This window comes from Manacus candei, unplaced genomic scaffold, assembly GCF_025592945.1.
Source record: "Manacus candei isolate 608988 ecotype Guabito, Panama unplaced genomic scaffold, ASM2559294v1 h1tg000060l, whole genome shotgun sequence".
Classification (NCBI taxonomy): Eukaryota; Metazoa; Chordata; class Aves; order Passeriformes; family Pipridae; genus Manacus; species Manacus candei.
The window spans coordinates 5217225-5233671 of record NW_026138108.1 but is presented as its reverse complement, the minus strand read 5'-3'; the positions used below and the strand labels follow the sequence as shown (position 1 = coordinate 5233671).

The following is a 16447-nucleotide window of genomic DNA, read 5'->3' as shown; positions in this document are numbered from 1 at the left end:
GCCTGTATGCCCAAATGTTAAAGGTTTCAACACAGTGAACTTACTGTTCAGACATAGACAAACAAGCAATTTCCAAGGGCGAGATACAGCTCTCTGTTCACCGCCCTTCATGTTTGTTTTGTAGTGACCATAAAACATTTCTGGCATTGCCTGTTGTTTTCCATTCATACACAGTGTGTATTATGGATCTAGCCTGCTTGAAAGTGCCATCCCTCAAAAAAACACTGCACCTACAAAAGGTAACATGACAACCCCTCATAAACCAAGACTCACATAATGATTGTTACATTTCTGCTGTGCTCTGCTCAAATCCCTGGCTCTCTGCAGGACATTGTGTCACACTGAACATTCTCTGCCTCTATTTTCAAGGCTGCAACTTTTTAAGGGCCCAAAATTCCTAAAAGATCAAATCCCTGGGAGCCATACCACTACCAATAACTCCCCTTTTCAGTGACATTTCTGTACCAATGACACTTGGCTGCACAGGAGATAGGACTTAATTGTGGGGCAGGCCCCTGACCAAAAGGACATGAAGACAGATCACCCACCACCACCAACAGTTACCACTTTCTGATTAACTTCCCTTTTGACATTATACCTATACAGTTTACATGCGGAGAAACAGGGAAAAAAATGAATAGAAACACATCAGTTTTCCTTGGGAAAGTCAGACATAGAGAAGTAACCGGACATAGCGATGACTAACTTCTGTATTTATTTTTATTTTTATCCCAAAAGGCACTCAGTAACCACAGAATTGGGTGGGATACAGAAACCTGAGAAAAACACACAACCACAAGCAACAGATCAGGTGCTTACCTTTAGTTTGCTAACAGACTGACAACTAGTGTAAGATATTTAAGGTATTCTGTCTGCAAGACAATGAAAATACTTCAGCTTTTCCCAGTTGAACTTCCTGCTAGAAGTAAAACAAAACATACAGTTCTAAACAAGGGAATGACAAAGTTCCTGACACCCTGAGTGAAATCACAACTATATTCAGTGCTTGAAGTTAAATGAAGAAAGCAAATTTAAGTCAACAGCTCCATGACCTCCCATGGGCTCTCCGTCCAGGGCAAGTGCCCAAGGCCATGCACACTGCACTTCACACATCCAGCATCTGAGATGACGCACAGAGCTCACTACTTTACAGCTCTGCCATGGACTTGGCAAATGTTTAAAACAAAACCTTCCATTGCAGTAAGCTTTGCCACATCAGTAGGGTGTTAATCATACTTAACCATGTTTTTAACTTTAGAAAAAAATCATCAATAGTGATCAGAAACAGCAGCTGCAGAAGAAACTGTTTAATGTGTCAATTCTGTAATAGAATTTCCAGAGAAGTATAGCAAGAGGAAAATACTACATTTAGTCTGAACTGGGTACTGGTCATACTGGCAGCAGCATTTACTTCTGAAAAAAACCTGCAACTGCACTATTTCTTTGCCAAATACTGTGAAATGAAGTTAATAAGAAAAATGTATAGATAATATATTCGAGCAATTTTAATTTGAACTTTAATTCTGGAATTAACTCAAGATAATCGTAAATTTAACTTTTTTAAATGTTAGATAAAAGTGGGATATTTTTATTGTCTCCCCCATCCAATAAAAGAAAAAAAAAAGGTTTTGCACTTATTATTCTGCATGATGCCCAAAGCAAACAATGATAAAAGTTAGTAAGTGGGGAGTTGCTTGTTGTTTTTACAGCATAAGACCCTTGTACTTCTGAATCACTAAGCAGCTGGAGTCTGGTTTAATTACTCGACATCAATCAAGATGTAAACCAGCACTTGGAGACCAAGGAATGCAATGTTCATCTGCAACACAAAAGAAATAGCTAAGCTATCTTAGCTTCTGCCTAGATGGTTTGTACACTAGGAAAAGTCAACACATTACTTTTATACCATGTCAGTAACATAAACCAGCCAAACAGTAATTTTACACTGCACTTGAATACATCAGTGACAATTTGCAGTAACAGAGAAAAGATCATGAGAGTATTATTTCATACAGGTTTGTAACCTCTAACAAAGAATGTATTTGTCCAGTACTGACTTCTGGCAAATAGTAGCACCAGTATATGATAGCACTTCCCTTTGCAATACATAGATAGAAAGTTAATATAATAAAAAAAGGAGACATGAAAATGCAAAGTGTAGGTTCCTGCCTGAATTTCTTTCATCTTGTTCATTCTTTAATACAATTCTTTTATTGTGTTTTTGCTCATATTAAGAACGCAGCACAGTAATGCTGCAACGTGATGGAATGTTACAGCTTGTCTTTTACAAGATCAAAGGGAATGATCTAATTATCCCTTCTGGTCTTCAGATCTATAGACGTAAGCTACACACTCTATCTAATCTATGAGAAAAGCAACCACCCACCAAAGGACACAAGAACTTCTCCCTAAAGATAAAAGAGTCAAGTAACCAGAGGGACAGATGTTCACCACATCACTTACTGCACTGTTGGAAGCAGCTCAGTTGCTACACTGTCGAGCGTGAAATAAGACACCATGGAGATCTGCCCAAGTCTTCAGCACATCTCAGGTAATCCATATATAAAAATTAATATTGTAAATAACTGCCTATATTATGGAAGATATGATCAGCCAACTTTGTAGCAGACATTGGATGCGGAACACAGAAACACTTTGTGTGCTGGAATCCCACTATTAGATACCAGACAAACACAAGCAGTCCCCAACTCAGAGTTTCCAACTGAGGCACAGGATAACAGATTAACTATATCTAGATGCAATAGCACCTGGAAACAAGTTCGCATTTGTCTCAGCACAGCAGTGGCTACAGTTCTTTTCAGGAGCAGTGAAGAATGTACAGTGATTTTTAATTGGGGCATCTGCACACAGAAATGCACAATAACCAGACTATTACCACACTGCTACAACGGGTATGCCATAGGTATTTTGGCAGTGCTTCTAGCTCGCATCAATACCTGTAAGCCAGAAATAAAGTTCTTATAAACCATGATGAACATAGCGAAATACCCATTTGCCTTTCAACATTTCAGACAGAAGTTTGCTGATGTCCTGCTCTATTACAGCTACTCAGCTCTTGAGCTGCAGACAAGCTCTGCAGCCCTCTACAACTGGGATTAACAGTAAACTAATGATTTCTTAAATCAGAGATGCTTTGGGTCCTCCTTGATAACTGTAGTATGTTGATCATAGCTCACTTAAGGGATTAGCTGTATTTAGGACTGGACTGCCACAGCTCTTTTGCTCTCCCCTTACAATCTGCAATTAGAAATCAGAATGGGATTGTGAGACTGAAATCATTACAGTGTCTTGTTTACAAGCCTTCTGGAGTTTCCTGCTGAAAAAAGGGAACTTTCCTGACTGCTTGTTACCAGCTCTAGGGAAACTTCATATCCTCAAGTGTCTCTCACAGCAACTTAATAGATGAAAAAATCAGATTCCTGATACATCCAGAGTTCCAGGGTCAATTTCTATGGCCAAGTTTATTGTAAATTTATAACGAAAACAAAGGATACAATGATACTATTCCATACCAAAGGGAATAACTCAGGGAAACAGTCCTCCCCTTTTTAGTAAACTATTAAATCAACAGATTGTAAGCAGCATTCCTAAGGGAGCTTGACAACACACTGAAATGTGCCAAATGAAAAAGGGATACTGCCCACTGTACAGCAAAAACCAAGGTCTTTCCTGTAGCAAGTCAAGTAAATGACTGGAATAACAGCAAGTTACAGTAACCAGTGATGTCTGAACATTAAGCTCTGGTCTTCAGCATGTTCTTACGTAGTTGCTATCACTGCTATTCTTCAAACATGCCTTGTCATTAATGATAAAATGCACCCCACGGAAATCACGTTTTAATGTTGTTAACAGCATTTCAGAAGGAATTCTTCTGACAGCAGAAGTCAGCTGTTCCATCTGGTTCATTTGAGAATGAAAAAGAAATATTTGCTCAGACTTCCGAGGGTCATTTTGGTATAGAAGAGGAAGATAAAAGCAGGAATCTTTTACAGTATGAGTTAGCAAATCAAAGCAAATAGGGATATTCCATTCATGGATAATCCAAAAGAAAAGAGACCATTAAAAGACATATACAGCACTGTTTTTTTCTAGGCAATGTGGTTATAACTCATGCCAGCAAATTATATGCTGGTAATTAAAACATAGAACACATAATAAAACTAGAAAAGGAAAGAAAGTATTGTTTCCAATAAAAGCCAGTGGTAACTGCAGCACCATGGACACTGCATTCGGTGTTTACCAGTACACTTTTTTATTTCAAATATTTCAAGTATATTTCAAAGTATTCAGAAGCAATCACTTCAATCATTCAGGAGGATTCATCTGTTATCATTTCCTCTTGATCTGTAAATTATTAAGAAGCTGTAAATCTGTTTGCTTAATTGTTGACTGTTTAATAAGGGAGGGTTTATTTTTAAAAACACCACTGGAGTCTCCCACTTACTCTTAATACAATGTCTAAAAGGCTCTGTACCACACTCAAGATGATGATGGAGAGAGTAGAGAAGATAAAGCTGATTTCACGACACAGAATTTTTTCAGAAAGGAAATACACTTAATAAAAAATAGGAAGTGCCTTTTGTTTGCAATGTAAAGCTTTATTTTAGTGCAAGCCCACCATAATAAATCTAAAATGACATCAGTATGCCATTGCAGGAAAGCAATTATTTTATGTGTTTAGAGACAAAATCAGTGCTTAACTAATTAAACGTGTTTTCATCACCTCAATAAAGAGGTACATGAAACACGTGGAGAAGAGTCATTGAAACATCAAGAATTATTGTTATGTTGATACAGACAATAACAAGATCACAAATGTGCAATGTTAGCAACATGTTAGAAATACATGTGGTCAGCTGGATCCACAGTAATGCTGAAATTAAACAATTATACAAACACAGGGCAATACCCTTTTGGTAGCTGAGGCTCAGCTACAAGTAGCATCGATTTTTCAGTGCTTTAAAATGCAAACAAAACAAAAAGCCCAACGAAGTGAAGCAGGGAACAGGAGACAATACAGGAACACAACGATTAGAGAGAATTAACCATTGAGAAGTCTAAAGGAGAGAAGTGATATTGCTGCAGTCCAGTTTTCTACTTCACTTTTACAACAGAACAGGCCACAAGGAGCATTAAACAAAGCACTGAAGGGCCAAGTTTTATCACAAAACCCACTCTGTGTATTGCATTTTTTAAACTGCTACAGATCATTTTATACGTGAGATCCATAACAGCTCATTACACAAACCGTTCTGCTAAATCTACATCTTCTGCTCATAAGACTTCTCATGTAGCAAGAAAAGGGCAGTCATCCCCACACACACTGCTGTCTTATTCTATATTTCTGCATGCACCTGCTGCAAATCTCTTTTTTCTATGACATGTGTATAACTTTCCTGTTTGAACATCAGGCCTCAGTGTGCTTTTATTTATTATTTTTGTTTCTTCAAATGGGTAGTGACAGTGGTTAACTGATAAGGTAATCTTTCCACGTGAAAGATTTCCCATTTGCAATTCCACAGAAATAGAGCTACATTTAATAAAACATTTTTTTTTCAAAACAGATTTAAAATACAGTCAGACATATATCCTGCAAAAAACCACCATACCTGCATTTTTAGTATTGACACAAAACCAGTTCTATTGAATTCAGTGAGAATATGCACCTACTTTCACCAAAAGAAACTAATTTTTGCATGAAACAGCAGAGCGCTGAAATTTAACTTAAAGGGGACTTTAGGCCTAGAAGCCTAAAGCCCTTTATCACCGAGGGCTGAAAGATGGCATTTACTTTCCAGGACCTAATACAAGTGAGGAAAAAAACCCTAACAACCTCATTCATTTTTTTAAGCCACAACAATGCCAAGTGTTTGTCTGTCAGTAACACCGTAGGTACCCCACACTTCTGACATATTTATACTATCTGTCAAAAGGGAATATTTTTCATACTGTCAACTAAAAGTCACTTTTTGTTTGGATGTCTCAAATTAACTGTAAAATTTGCTCATGTATTAATGAGTTTCAAAAAATAATGTTTATTCTGGAGCCACCTTTCTGTGATTAATGGATAAGCTAATGCATATGTTGCAATAAATATATAATTGACCCAGAAATAGTTCTATGAATCCCAAATCCAAACATCCTTAGGTCAAGTCTTCATGCTTCTGTTCCTCTGATGCTTTCAAAACCTGAAACTAGATACATTCGCACTTAATTGACTTTTCTATGACATAGCTGATGCTGTAATTTTGTCATGTACTTCCATATGGTTGCCTATTTCTGTATCAACAAATCTGGAGCAATCATAATTTTACACGTCCTTTAAGGAAATAAAATGCTTCACAACTGGGGACATCAGAACAAAATAATTCATCCAGGATTTTCTCAGGCACAGCATAACTTTAAAGCCTGAATTAAAAACACACAACGATACAGACATGAAATGACTAACCATTTTCACTATACAGAAAGTTATTACGTGGCTTTGCACACAGAGATGTATCTAATGCACAATTTTAAATTTGATCCTTAAATCTATGCCCACGTGTCTCACAGGCAAATCCTAGTAACATCTGAAACTAGCTCATGAATATTTGTTTCCTAGGACTTCGAAATGAAGCATTTGTCTAAGGCTTAAGAAGCATTTGTCTAAATAACTCATGGAAATGGACCGGTCTTCAGCATCCAGCAACACAGGTACCCAGCGACACACAGCAACACAACTTCCTTTTCAATCACCTCAAATGCAAGCAGAATGCACAACTCAACAGCTAAACAAACACTGAAATAATTTTCATTTCAATATTTGGGAATATATGTTGCCTGAATGACAATAGTTCAACTGACCTTACAAAACACAGGGTTTTTTCACTGTTTGACAAACCCTTATATCTACAGGCGGATCTGGCATTGTTTCAGGCCTTTTAATAAACTGCATACAAAGTAGATGCACTTCTAAGGGAATGGCTCTCAGGCTCTACAACATTTGGGCACCCATGTTTCAAAGAGACACTTTTTAACTAATATTTTATCAGTTTTCCATTTTATCCAATTTGTCCAGTTCTGAATCTAAATGCAATGTCTTAAAAGAAACAATGACTTCCACTTTTTTCCACCCCAGTGGAGACTCAATTCAAGCCACCTATGGGGACAAGTTTTGTACCATCACTCATGACTCAGAGCAATCTAGGGAGATTTCAACAAAGATTACAACTAAAAACTAGGAAGTAAAAAAGAAATATCTAAGTTACTGATAGACTAGGATGTTAATTTGGTACAGTTCTTCAGCTGATACACATTACCTATAACCTAAGGTCTCCCACAAGTAGTTCAGAGGAAAAAAAATCTCAGCTGATACACAAGTTGAACTGAAAGAGATGAAGCATATTATTTGAAAAGTATCAATGAAAAATAACTAAATAATTGGCAACCCAAAAGGGACAATGAAAACTCCTAGCATCAAAGCTTATTTCTCTAGAAGAAAGACTGCAATGTTGTGGTAAATTAAAGTTATAAAAAAGCTATGCAAAGAAAACATCTAGATCTGGTTTTTTTGCTCCATTGTTCTTGTCTATGGTTTGAGGAAATTTATGACTTCCTCCTTCTGCTTGTACCAGTAAGAAATCTTCCAGAATACAAGTCTCATAAATCCTCTATCTACAAACAGATGTACATTTGTGTGATTCAGATGAAAATGCAAATACCTTTGTTTAGGGGTAGGGAAAATTCCACCAAAACTTACTCTTTTTTTTTTTTTTTTTTTTTTAATAAATGTCCTTAGAAAATGGCTATAAAAAGTACATTTGCGTTTCTCTGCTATTTATACTGTATAGAAAGAAGGCCTGAAAATTGGCAGCAGGTATTTCTACATGTTTTGTACCTCAGAAATACAAGAATGCCAAGAATATTCATCTGTGGTTTCATTGCAGAAATCCTCAGATTTCTAGAAACAGGAGAGGAAAAAAATGTTTTTCCTCTGCTAGAGGACATACTGTGACATATGTACTATGGCAAATAATAAGCATTTTTCAGAAGTTTGAATTAAACAATGACAGATGATTTATTTTTAAAGGCATCTGAAGAAAAATCTTTTGCAATTCGCAAATTTTTAGTGTAATCTGAGAACCTGAAGATAACATTTTAGCATAAAATGTGGAAAATATTTTTTTAAAAGGAAAAAGACAAAAAAAGTACAGGTCTATTTCAGATCATTTTATACACAATAAAGCAGTAATAATGATCAAACAGAGCTTTTCTTCCAATGTAGAACATCATTTGACCATTAGAGAAGGTGCTGCTGAAATTGTGTTTCATATAAGTAGTATTTAAAATTTGCACTTTACAGCTATTCCACCGGAAAATGGTGGATGGAGTAATATAACTCTCAGCAGGCAAGAACTCCCACACATTGTCTCTGTAGAAAAATCCTGGGCATATCAGCCACCAGCTGCCCAGAGACATCAGCTGAAAACTAAAGCCTTGTGTCACAACCAAGTGAACTTTTCTTTAGGTTAACATGAAGATTTACTGGCACTCAGAACAGAATACACACCGACTTCAAGGTAAAAAGAGTCTGACGCAAATGTCTGAGATAGCCCTATCAGCTCCATATTTCAGCTCCTCCCACCTGAATTGGCTTCTCTTGTCTAAGTCAACTAATGCACAATTCAACAGCCTTGACTTACTGTGAGATGTGAGTTATTGGGGTCAGCAGTGTCTCACCCTCCAGGTCAAGCTCATCAGCAAAGCTGCTGGTCCTGATGATGGGTCCTGTGTTCACATCTAAAAACGTCGGGCTTTTTTTCACTGTGAAAAAACATGCAGGTAACAGTTAAACCAAGAGCATTTGACTACCACTCATTTGGATCTCTAAAATACTGTACATTTTAACAGAATATTGAAAACTGAAGTTACTACCAAAAGTTGCAGCGTTCATGAAAACCAAAACTTTAACTCTTCTTCTACCCAAAGCAACTCAAGTTCTGGCGAAGATTTAAAACTAATATTTCATTCTTTTTTTTTTGTTCACACTCTACCTCATGTTTTAGTTTATAATACCAGATTCTGGTGTGTAATAACTCTAACTAAAGACCAAGAAACCAGGAGTGTAGGCATTATCATGGTGAGCAAGTCAGCTCCTGTCACACACTGTCTGAGCCAGTCTGCTTGCTCCCTCTAAAACTTGGGCAGGAGGATGCCTCATCTTTGGCCTCAGACACAAGACAGGTAGGTGGCAAGATCTTCAGTTCATCCAAGATGAGGTCCTCACTGGGAAGGTTGTTTTATAGAACTTCAGATATCGAAAGTTTTAGGGACAAAGTTATTTGCATGTCATCACTTTCATGCATCCAAGAAATTAAGCAGAGTGTAACAGATTTCATTTTTAAACTCAGGCTCCAAAATTCTGCCAGAGACTAACATTAAGAATAGTAAGTGCTTTTTCCAACATGGTCCTAGCATTTTTTAGTGAAGCCACAAAATCTGCATATAAATAAAACCACTAGTGTGGTTTACATGACTTTAAATGAATTTACAGAGAACAAAAACAGGTTAAATTCTAAATAAATCATAGGCAGATTATGACACCTTCATAGAAACATTTGTCTGTGTAGCTGGCTGGAACATTCAATAAAATAATTATAACGCAGTAATTTATGAAATCTCTACTATATTAAATAAAATACTTTTCATTATAAAAGTAAATAATGCCCCACCAAAATGCCACACAAAAGCTAAAGGAATAAAGCAGAAATAGATAACCTAAATGTAACTGATACTTAATGAGAATAAAAGTGGGGATATCAGGAAACTTTTTTTCAGTTACAACCATTTTACTCCAGTAATAGATATCTTCATATGGCAGAAATGGATTTGAACTTTTACAAATAATAAGAAGACAAAATGTTATTATATCATCAGGCACATGGCTGTCCAAAATCACAAAGGGAAATCTGTTCTCCAGAAATTGTAATAGGAAAGGATGAACTCTGAAATCACAGTTTCAAATAAATAAACAAATAAGACAAGTGCTAAGAGATACAATTATTACAAGCAGGAGCCACTTGCAACACTTAAAACTGAAAATTTTGTTGTTGGTTTTAGGAAGTGTCAGCTTCAATTTCTGGTTTTAGTACCATATTATTTCATCCCTTTGCTGTAGCCAACATACAAGACAGTGGCTGTGAAACAAGCAAAATAATTCCAGATTCAGATATGCTGCAAAATGCCTTTCAAATAGACCTCTTTTAGCTTTCATTAAATTAATTTTCACTGTTTTCATTTATACAAGATATAAATAACTTTCCCAGTTTCTAGGAAAGGAGGACTCACAAACTTCTAAGTTTTCCTGACAGCAAGTGATAAAAACTGCTGAACTTAAAACCATTTCGTGTTTGCTGAAAAGTCACCAAACAGTGTTTATGAGAGATACAATATACACACTACACAAATGGTTCTGCAGAAACAGCTTTTCTTGGATCATTCACAGTTGCTGCTTTTCAGTTTCATGGAAGGGGAGAGAAGGAGTGGCACAATGAAAAAGGAACCAGAATTCATGACTGTGACTTAGCCAATTTGAACAAGCTCTTATCTGAGCATACAGAGATGAACAGCTGATTAGCATGAGGCAAACACAGTATCTCCTTCCCTCTATTTTTAAAATTTCTAAGATCATCGTCACCAAGAAAAGAGCCTTAGTGAGAGCTTCCCTGACACAAAGTGCCTTGAAACAGGGCTCAAGCAAAACACATTATTTTACTTATAAAAATAAATTCATAGTCATTTGAATTTGGAGGAGTCTTTCTTGCAAAGCAGTGTTTAAAAAAATTATGTTAAAAAAAAGACACTAAATTTCTAAATATGAAGGTTAAAGGGGAAAAAAAAACAAAGGAAACTTCGGACACTAATTTCCAATGGATAACAATGAGTGAACAGAAACATGAAACAAGTGTATCAAAGGATGGTTGGTATAATTTAGGGGACCTCCAACTTTATTTTCCCTATTTTGCACAAGAACCCCTGCTTTAAAACAGAAATTCTGAACTTTATGGAAGCATTCAAGGTCAGGTTCTGAGCAACCTGAGCTAGTTGAAGACATCCCTGCTCATTGCAGGGAGGTTGGGCCACACATCTTTAAAGGTGCCTTCCAACACAAACCATTCTACAATTATATGAATCTTCAATCAAGGATTATAAACACAATACAAAGAAATTATTGATATTTTTCTGTATTATCAACACAGCAATTTTATATACAATGTGATGTGTATGTAGATGCATTTCTGGTAGTGGACTATTTGGATAGAAAGATAGAAAATATTTTACACTTCCTGTTTTGTAAGCACAGACAAAAAAGATAAACACTTTAAAGCATTTTTTCATGGAAAAATCTGAGTTTTCATTAATGCATTTACAAAACACCTCTGGTCTGCAGAAAATTACTTTATTTTAACATTTGCAATCTACAACCTGATCAACTTCCAAACGTAAAATTCTACGGAAATGCCCATGCCTTTTTTTGAAAAACAGCTCTATATTTTCCGTGCCACAGCAGGCAACTCCAGACAAAGCATTGCAAAGATTTACTAATTAACAAAGGTGATGGACTGATGGAACATGATGGAACAATGAAATATTATGAGCTTTACCTGGAGAGGAAGGAGCACTGGAAGACTGCTGGTCTGCGGAAAAGGATGGCCAGGAGCGCTGACAATCTGAGTCAGAGTAAAGATGCACATGAAACAGAGATAGAAGAGGGGAAAAAAAAAAAAAAAGAAAAAAGCTCCAGACAGGCAGCTGAGGAGATGGAGACATACATAAAATACGGTATGTTCTACCTGACACAAAAAAAAAAATGTGAAAAAGAGTTTGTATGAAACTTTACTAGAGTGCACATTAGCAGAATATTAAATTGCCACTGGGGAGGCATCATTGCCTCTCCAAACCCATTCTTTACAACAGTGTCACCTACTGCAAGACATTCCTCCCTACATCCCAGTTCCATTTTGAGGAAAGCAATCTATGTTTGCCCCTTTCTTCCTGACTTTTCTTAGTGTCCAGCCTCATACAGGTCAGACCTCTCTTGCTCTGGTTCCTACTGTTCACAGTGCAGCTATCTTCTGGCCAGATTTCAGGGGTTTGGAGAGTCTCAGTGCAAGTACTACATTGGGGAGTACCATTCTTAAACCACAACAGCATGCTCTTGGGTCTTTGCTGAACTGATAAAGCTGGGAGAAAGCTGGAAATCTTTGGTTGCCCAAGGATACTGACAGGGATGCCAGATGCAGGATTCAGGAATGTGAAAACTGAAGTATAAGTGGGCAGTCCATAAATTTACTGAATATGAGAAAGTAGCATATGGATATGTGACTAGTCTTTCTGAATTAAAATTAAAGCTGAATGAGCAGCCTTGTATTCTTGTACTTCCTAATTTTTTTTTTCTGAACTTTTGATTTGGCAGCTTCTGTTTTCTGTGTAGGTAACCTTATTGACAGTAAGTACAATTACACTCTCTCCTCTTTATTTCTTTGAGTTGCTGTGAGAACAGTGTTAGGTAATCTCTCAGGTCCACTGAGTTCAGGCTGCCTGGCTAGGAAATACGAACTGAACCTATGATGGTTGGCAAAGCTCCTCTGATATTTCTCCAAGATGAAAGAATTTCTTGTTCATGTAAAACAGGTGACTTGGTGTCTCTTGTTGCTCTCCTGATTTTGTTCCACCATGCTCACCCCCAACAGAGATGCACCTCTTGGAACACAGGAGAAGAGTGGAAACTGGAAAATGGGCAAATCAGGGGGAGTTAAGGAGGTTCAGTTTGTTTTCACTGTTTTACCACCTTATTTGCACCTGTGTCCCATGTGGGTTCAGAGGAGAAACTGAACCTTGTATTTTCAGACAATTTGATCTAAGCCTGAGCATCCTTGCACCTGATCACCGAAAAGAAGCCTCTATTGTCCTCTGAATCTATTGGATTCAGAGCAGAAAACTTACAGGTGGCTCACAGCACTCTCACTAAATCACAGAGGTCTTTTGCCCAGGCCTAGCTCCAGTCCTACAATCTCTGGGGAACACTCAATTGTTAAGAAAGTGCCTAAGCAAGCACATTAGAAACATCACACGACTACATGGCTGCTTAAGTGATCACAGAATCCAGACAAACAGTAAAATAAATTATTTAATTTATGGGTCCCCATTTGTTCACAAATATCTACAGCACATTTTTACAGCATGTACTTCAGAATGCACAGCATTGGGGCTCAAATCTGAAAGCTTTCTTCCACCTAATCTATTTATTTAAAAATTAATTCTCATCTATATGCTCAGCTAACTACTGGTAAATTATACTTTATTTATAGGCAAATTGGCTTTTTTATTGTTTATATATACATGAGCAATTTTTCTCAAGTATAAGGAACCCACTAGAGATCACCTATTTATATAAATGAGTGCTCACTTTTCTCTTTGTAATGAAACTGTGGGTACAATTGTGATTACAAGCGTTAGAATGTACATTTTTGTCTGTCTAGATCTCCTTGGCTGCAGAAGAGTTTTTAGAAACTATATGGCACTAGACACACATGAAAAGCACTGCAAACATTACACTGTCATAAGCTGGCATGCCATAAATAGAATTATTTTCCTCAACTTACCAAGCAATTTTAACATTCCTGTTTGTCCTGTATACTTGTAACAGTTTAGAGAGTAGAATGCAGATAAAAAAGAAAAAAGATAAGCGTCAGAAGAAATTACAGAAAATCCTTCTACTGAAAGCTATAGAGCTGATTTTTGAAATGGCAGTAGTAGGCTGCCAGCAAATCGTATTCTCCTTAATCAGCTTAGAAATTTAATGATAAAAGGTGGAATCTAAGCATTTGTAAGGTGCTTTCATTTGATTGTTTTGAAGAAAGGTGTCTGTACTCAAATTCTGAGACACACTCAGCTCAGTACTTGTCCACCTTTTAACATTTCTACCACGAGACGAAATTTGCAATCATGCCTTAACAGAGGTCAAGAAAGAGTGGAAAAGTATGGATGATGCAGGAAAACGTAAGAGAAGCACACCAAAAAAGTACATGGAAAGTGAGACTTTCTGCTGGAATTAAAATATGCCTCATGCCAGCCCACACCGTTATCTTATTTTGAAGGTCATTAAATTTAATCAGGTCAGTCAAATGTTTGAGCAGAAAAAAACATAAGTACTTAAGGTATCTGCAGTCAATAAAACACATCTTAAAAATTAAACCTTAATCTTGTTGCCAAAATTTGAGCAATACACATTAAAAACTTCTAATAAAGGTACATTTGTAAAAAAGCCACATTGTAAATTCAGACTTAACTTGGAAGTTCATTAGAGCAAAAAGAAATATAAATAAGCTGTTAATTATAAGATGATTATCAAAGTTTTTTCTTTTTTCCTCACACTGTACAATGGTACAGTGTACAGTGACACTTAATACAGATGGATCGACATTTATCTTAAGTACTTCTGCTTTCAAAAGTTGATTCACAGCCTACTCCACTGAGCAGATGGCAGGAGCACATGATGGTTTCATGTAGCAGGCTATGTTCAGTGCAGCCAAGACATGTCAGTCCTTTTTGGTTCAGGTACAAACACAGTACTAACACATCCTGGGTAAATTTCACATGGAAAGGCTGACAGCTAATCTCTGTAGTTTCAATCAGTTGCAGAACTGGGGAATGTGTGCACCAGCCCCAGAGTCAGTAGCTCTTCTGGCAGGCAGAAATGACAAATGATTTGGTTTGTCTGCAGTGGAGCATGCTCATTAAACTGATGGTTAAATCTCATCCAGACAAGCCAGCAATCAAAATCAAAAAGCAAAGTATTCTTCCTTTAGAATGACAAGAGCTTGTTCTGTCCCTCTCCCCTACAGATATTAAAAAGGACCTGTGTGTAAATCTAATAATAGAAGCCATTACAATTACTGGCATTTTATAATGGAACTCCTTACCAGAATTTTCATACGCTTCAAAATTGAAATGAGGTTTCCTGTCCTCCGCCACATGGTCGTAAGTGATGTGTGGTATAGTCAACATCCTATCTGGAGAAGAAGGCCCATTGTCCTTGTCTAACTTAAATTTCTTCTTTTTAACCTAAAAAACCCACATACATTAAATTACTCAAACCAAGCTACATTTAGTTGTCTCTTCAGTAACGTCTTCAATAACAATGCAGTCCCCAATGAGTTATAACCAATTAAAAGAGTTCCTGACCAATTACATTTTCATTATGCTATACTGTGTTTCTCATTATGTTAGCCCCCTCATCCTGCTAAAACTAGAATTCTTCACACTGTCATTACCAAATCCCTTGCCTGCAATAAAAAAAAAAAAATCTGCTAGTTCTGCAGCAGTTCATATAAATCAAACTATTCTAGAATATCTTTACCATTTTATGGATGCAATAAATCATACCCTCAGCAAAAAGCAAATGGATATATTGCTACTGAACTCAGATGACCCTTGGAAATACAAGGGAAGATTTCTGCACAACATCCTCCCCTTCCATCTTGAGATTACTGTGCAATACTTTTACAACAGAGAGGACAGAGTATTACTTAATCTAAAGATTCTGATGAAGTTTTTTTTGTTGCTGTTTTTTAAACAAAATTTTAACTTATGGAATCCGTTTGAATGACTTTTTTTTTTTCCCTTTCCTTATAGTTTTCCAAATAATAACAGTAAGTTACTGATCGATGCGCCTCAGTTAGGTCATTATTACTCTTTTCCAAACCCACAGATCCATTAAAAAAGTCAAGTTTGGGGAACTGAAGCAAATTAACTTATAGTTTCTGATGTCTATATACCGAAACTGTAAAAACCGAAATGTAAATAAAAATTTGAAACCACATAATAATCTGTAACACAAACAAAACAAATAGTCTCTAGAGCAAATTCAATCTAATTTAAAATTTTTTAATTACTCTAATAGGAAACATTAGTTACTCATACCATCACCGATTTCTTTGGTTTTGGACTGGGTGACAGCAAATGGTAATTCCTGGCAGGTTTTCGAATGTATATTTTCCATGTAGAAGAGTCTGGGTTTTCTGCAGCGTAGCATCTCCATGCAGTCTAGAACAAATGTTTTAAGCAATGGAATAATTAATCAATCACATTAGTACCTCATTGTACAACACAGTAATTTCCAAATATCACGTTAGCCATTCTTTGTTTATTTTTATTCTTGAATTTGCCCACTGGAAACATAAACTCAGCATGGTTTAGAACCCTTATTTAGTAAACACAAACCACACAGTTAGAACTGGGCAAACCGGAAAGAAAGATCAGTCTTTTCAAGTGCAATTTTGTTCTCATTAGCAACAAACAAATAACGAGAGAGAACTCTAGACTGGATTCAACTTCTTACTCTGCCCCAGTTTCCCTACCTGACTTCCAGCATTTTACCTAT

The 16447-nt window shown here is 36.6% G+C and overlaps 1 protein-coding gene across 5 annotated transcripts in view; it reads right to left on the bottom strand.

Moving 5' to 3' along the window:
* KCNQ1 (potassium voltage-gated channel subfamily Q member 1) overlaps window positions 1–16447 on the bottom strand; it is a 340982-nt gene that overhangs the window by 221538 nt on the left and 102997 nt on the right. For 4 of the 5 annotated variants that reach the window (XM_051804015.1, XM_051804017.1, XM_051804013.1 and 1 more), the window contains 4 exons: window positions 15988–16110; window positions 14988–15129; window positions 11667–11732; window positions 8706–8826 (listed from right to left, as the gene is read on the bottom strand). In XM_051804015.1, the coding sequence (XP_051659975.1) occupies window positions 8706–8826; window positions 11667–11732; window positions 14988–15129; window positions 15988–16110 (452 nt within the window). The remainder of the gene's footprint in view (window positions 1–8705; window positions 8827–11666; window positions 11733–14987; window positions 15130–15987; window positions 16111–16447) is intronic. The other variant, XM_051804014.1, reaches the window with a different exon arrangement.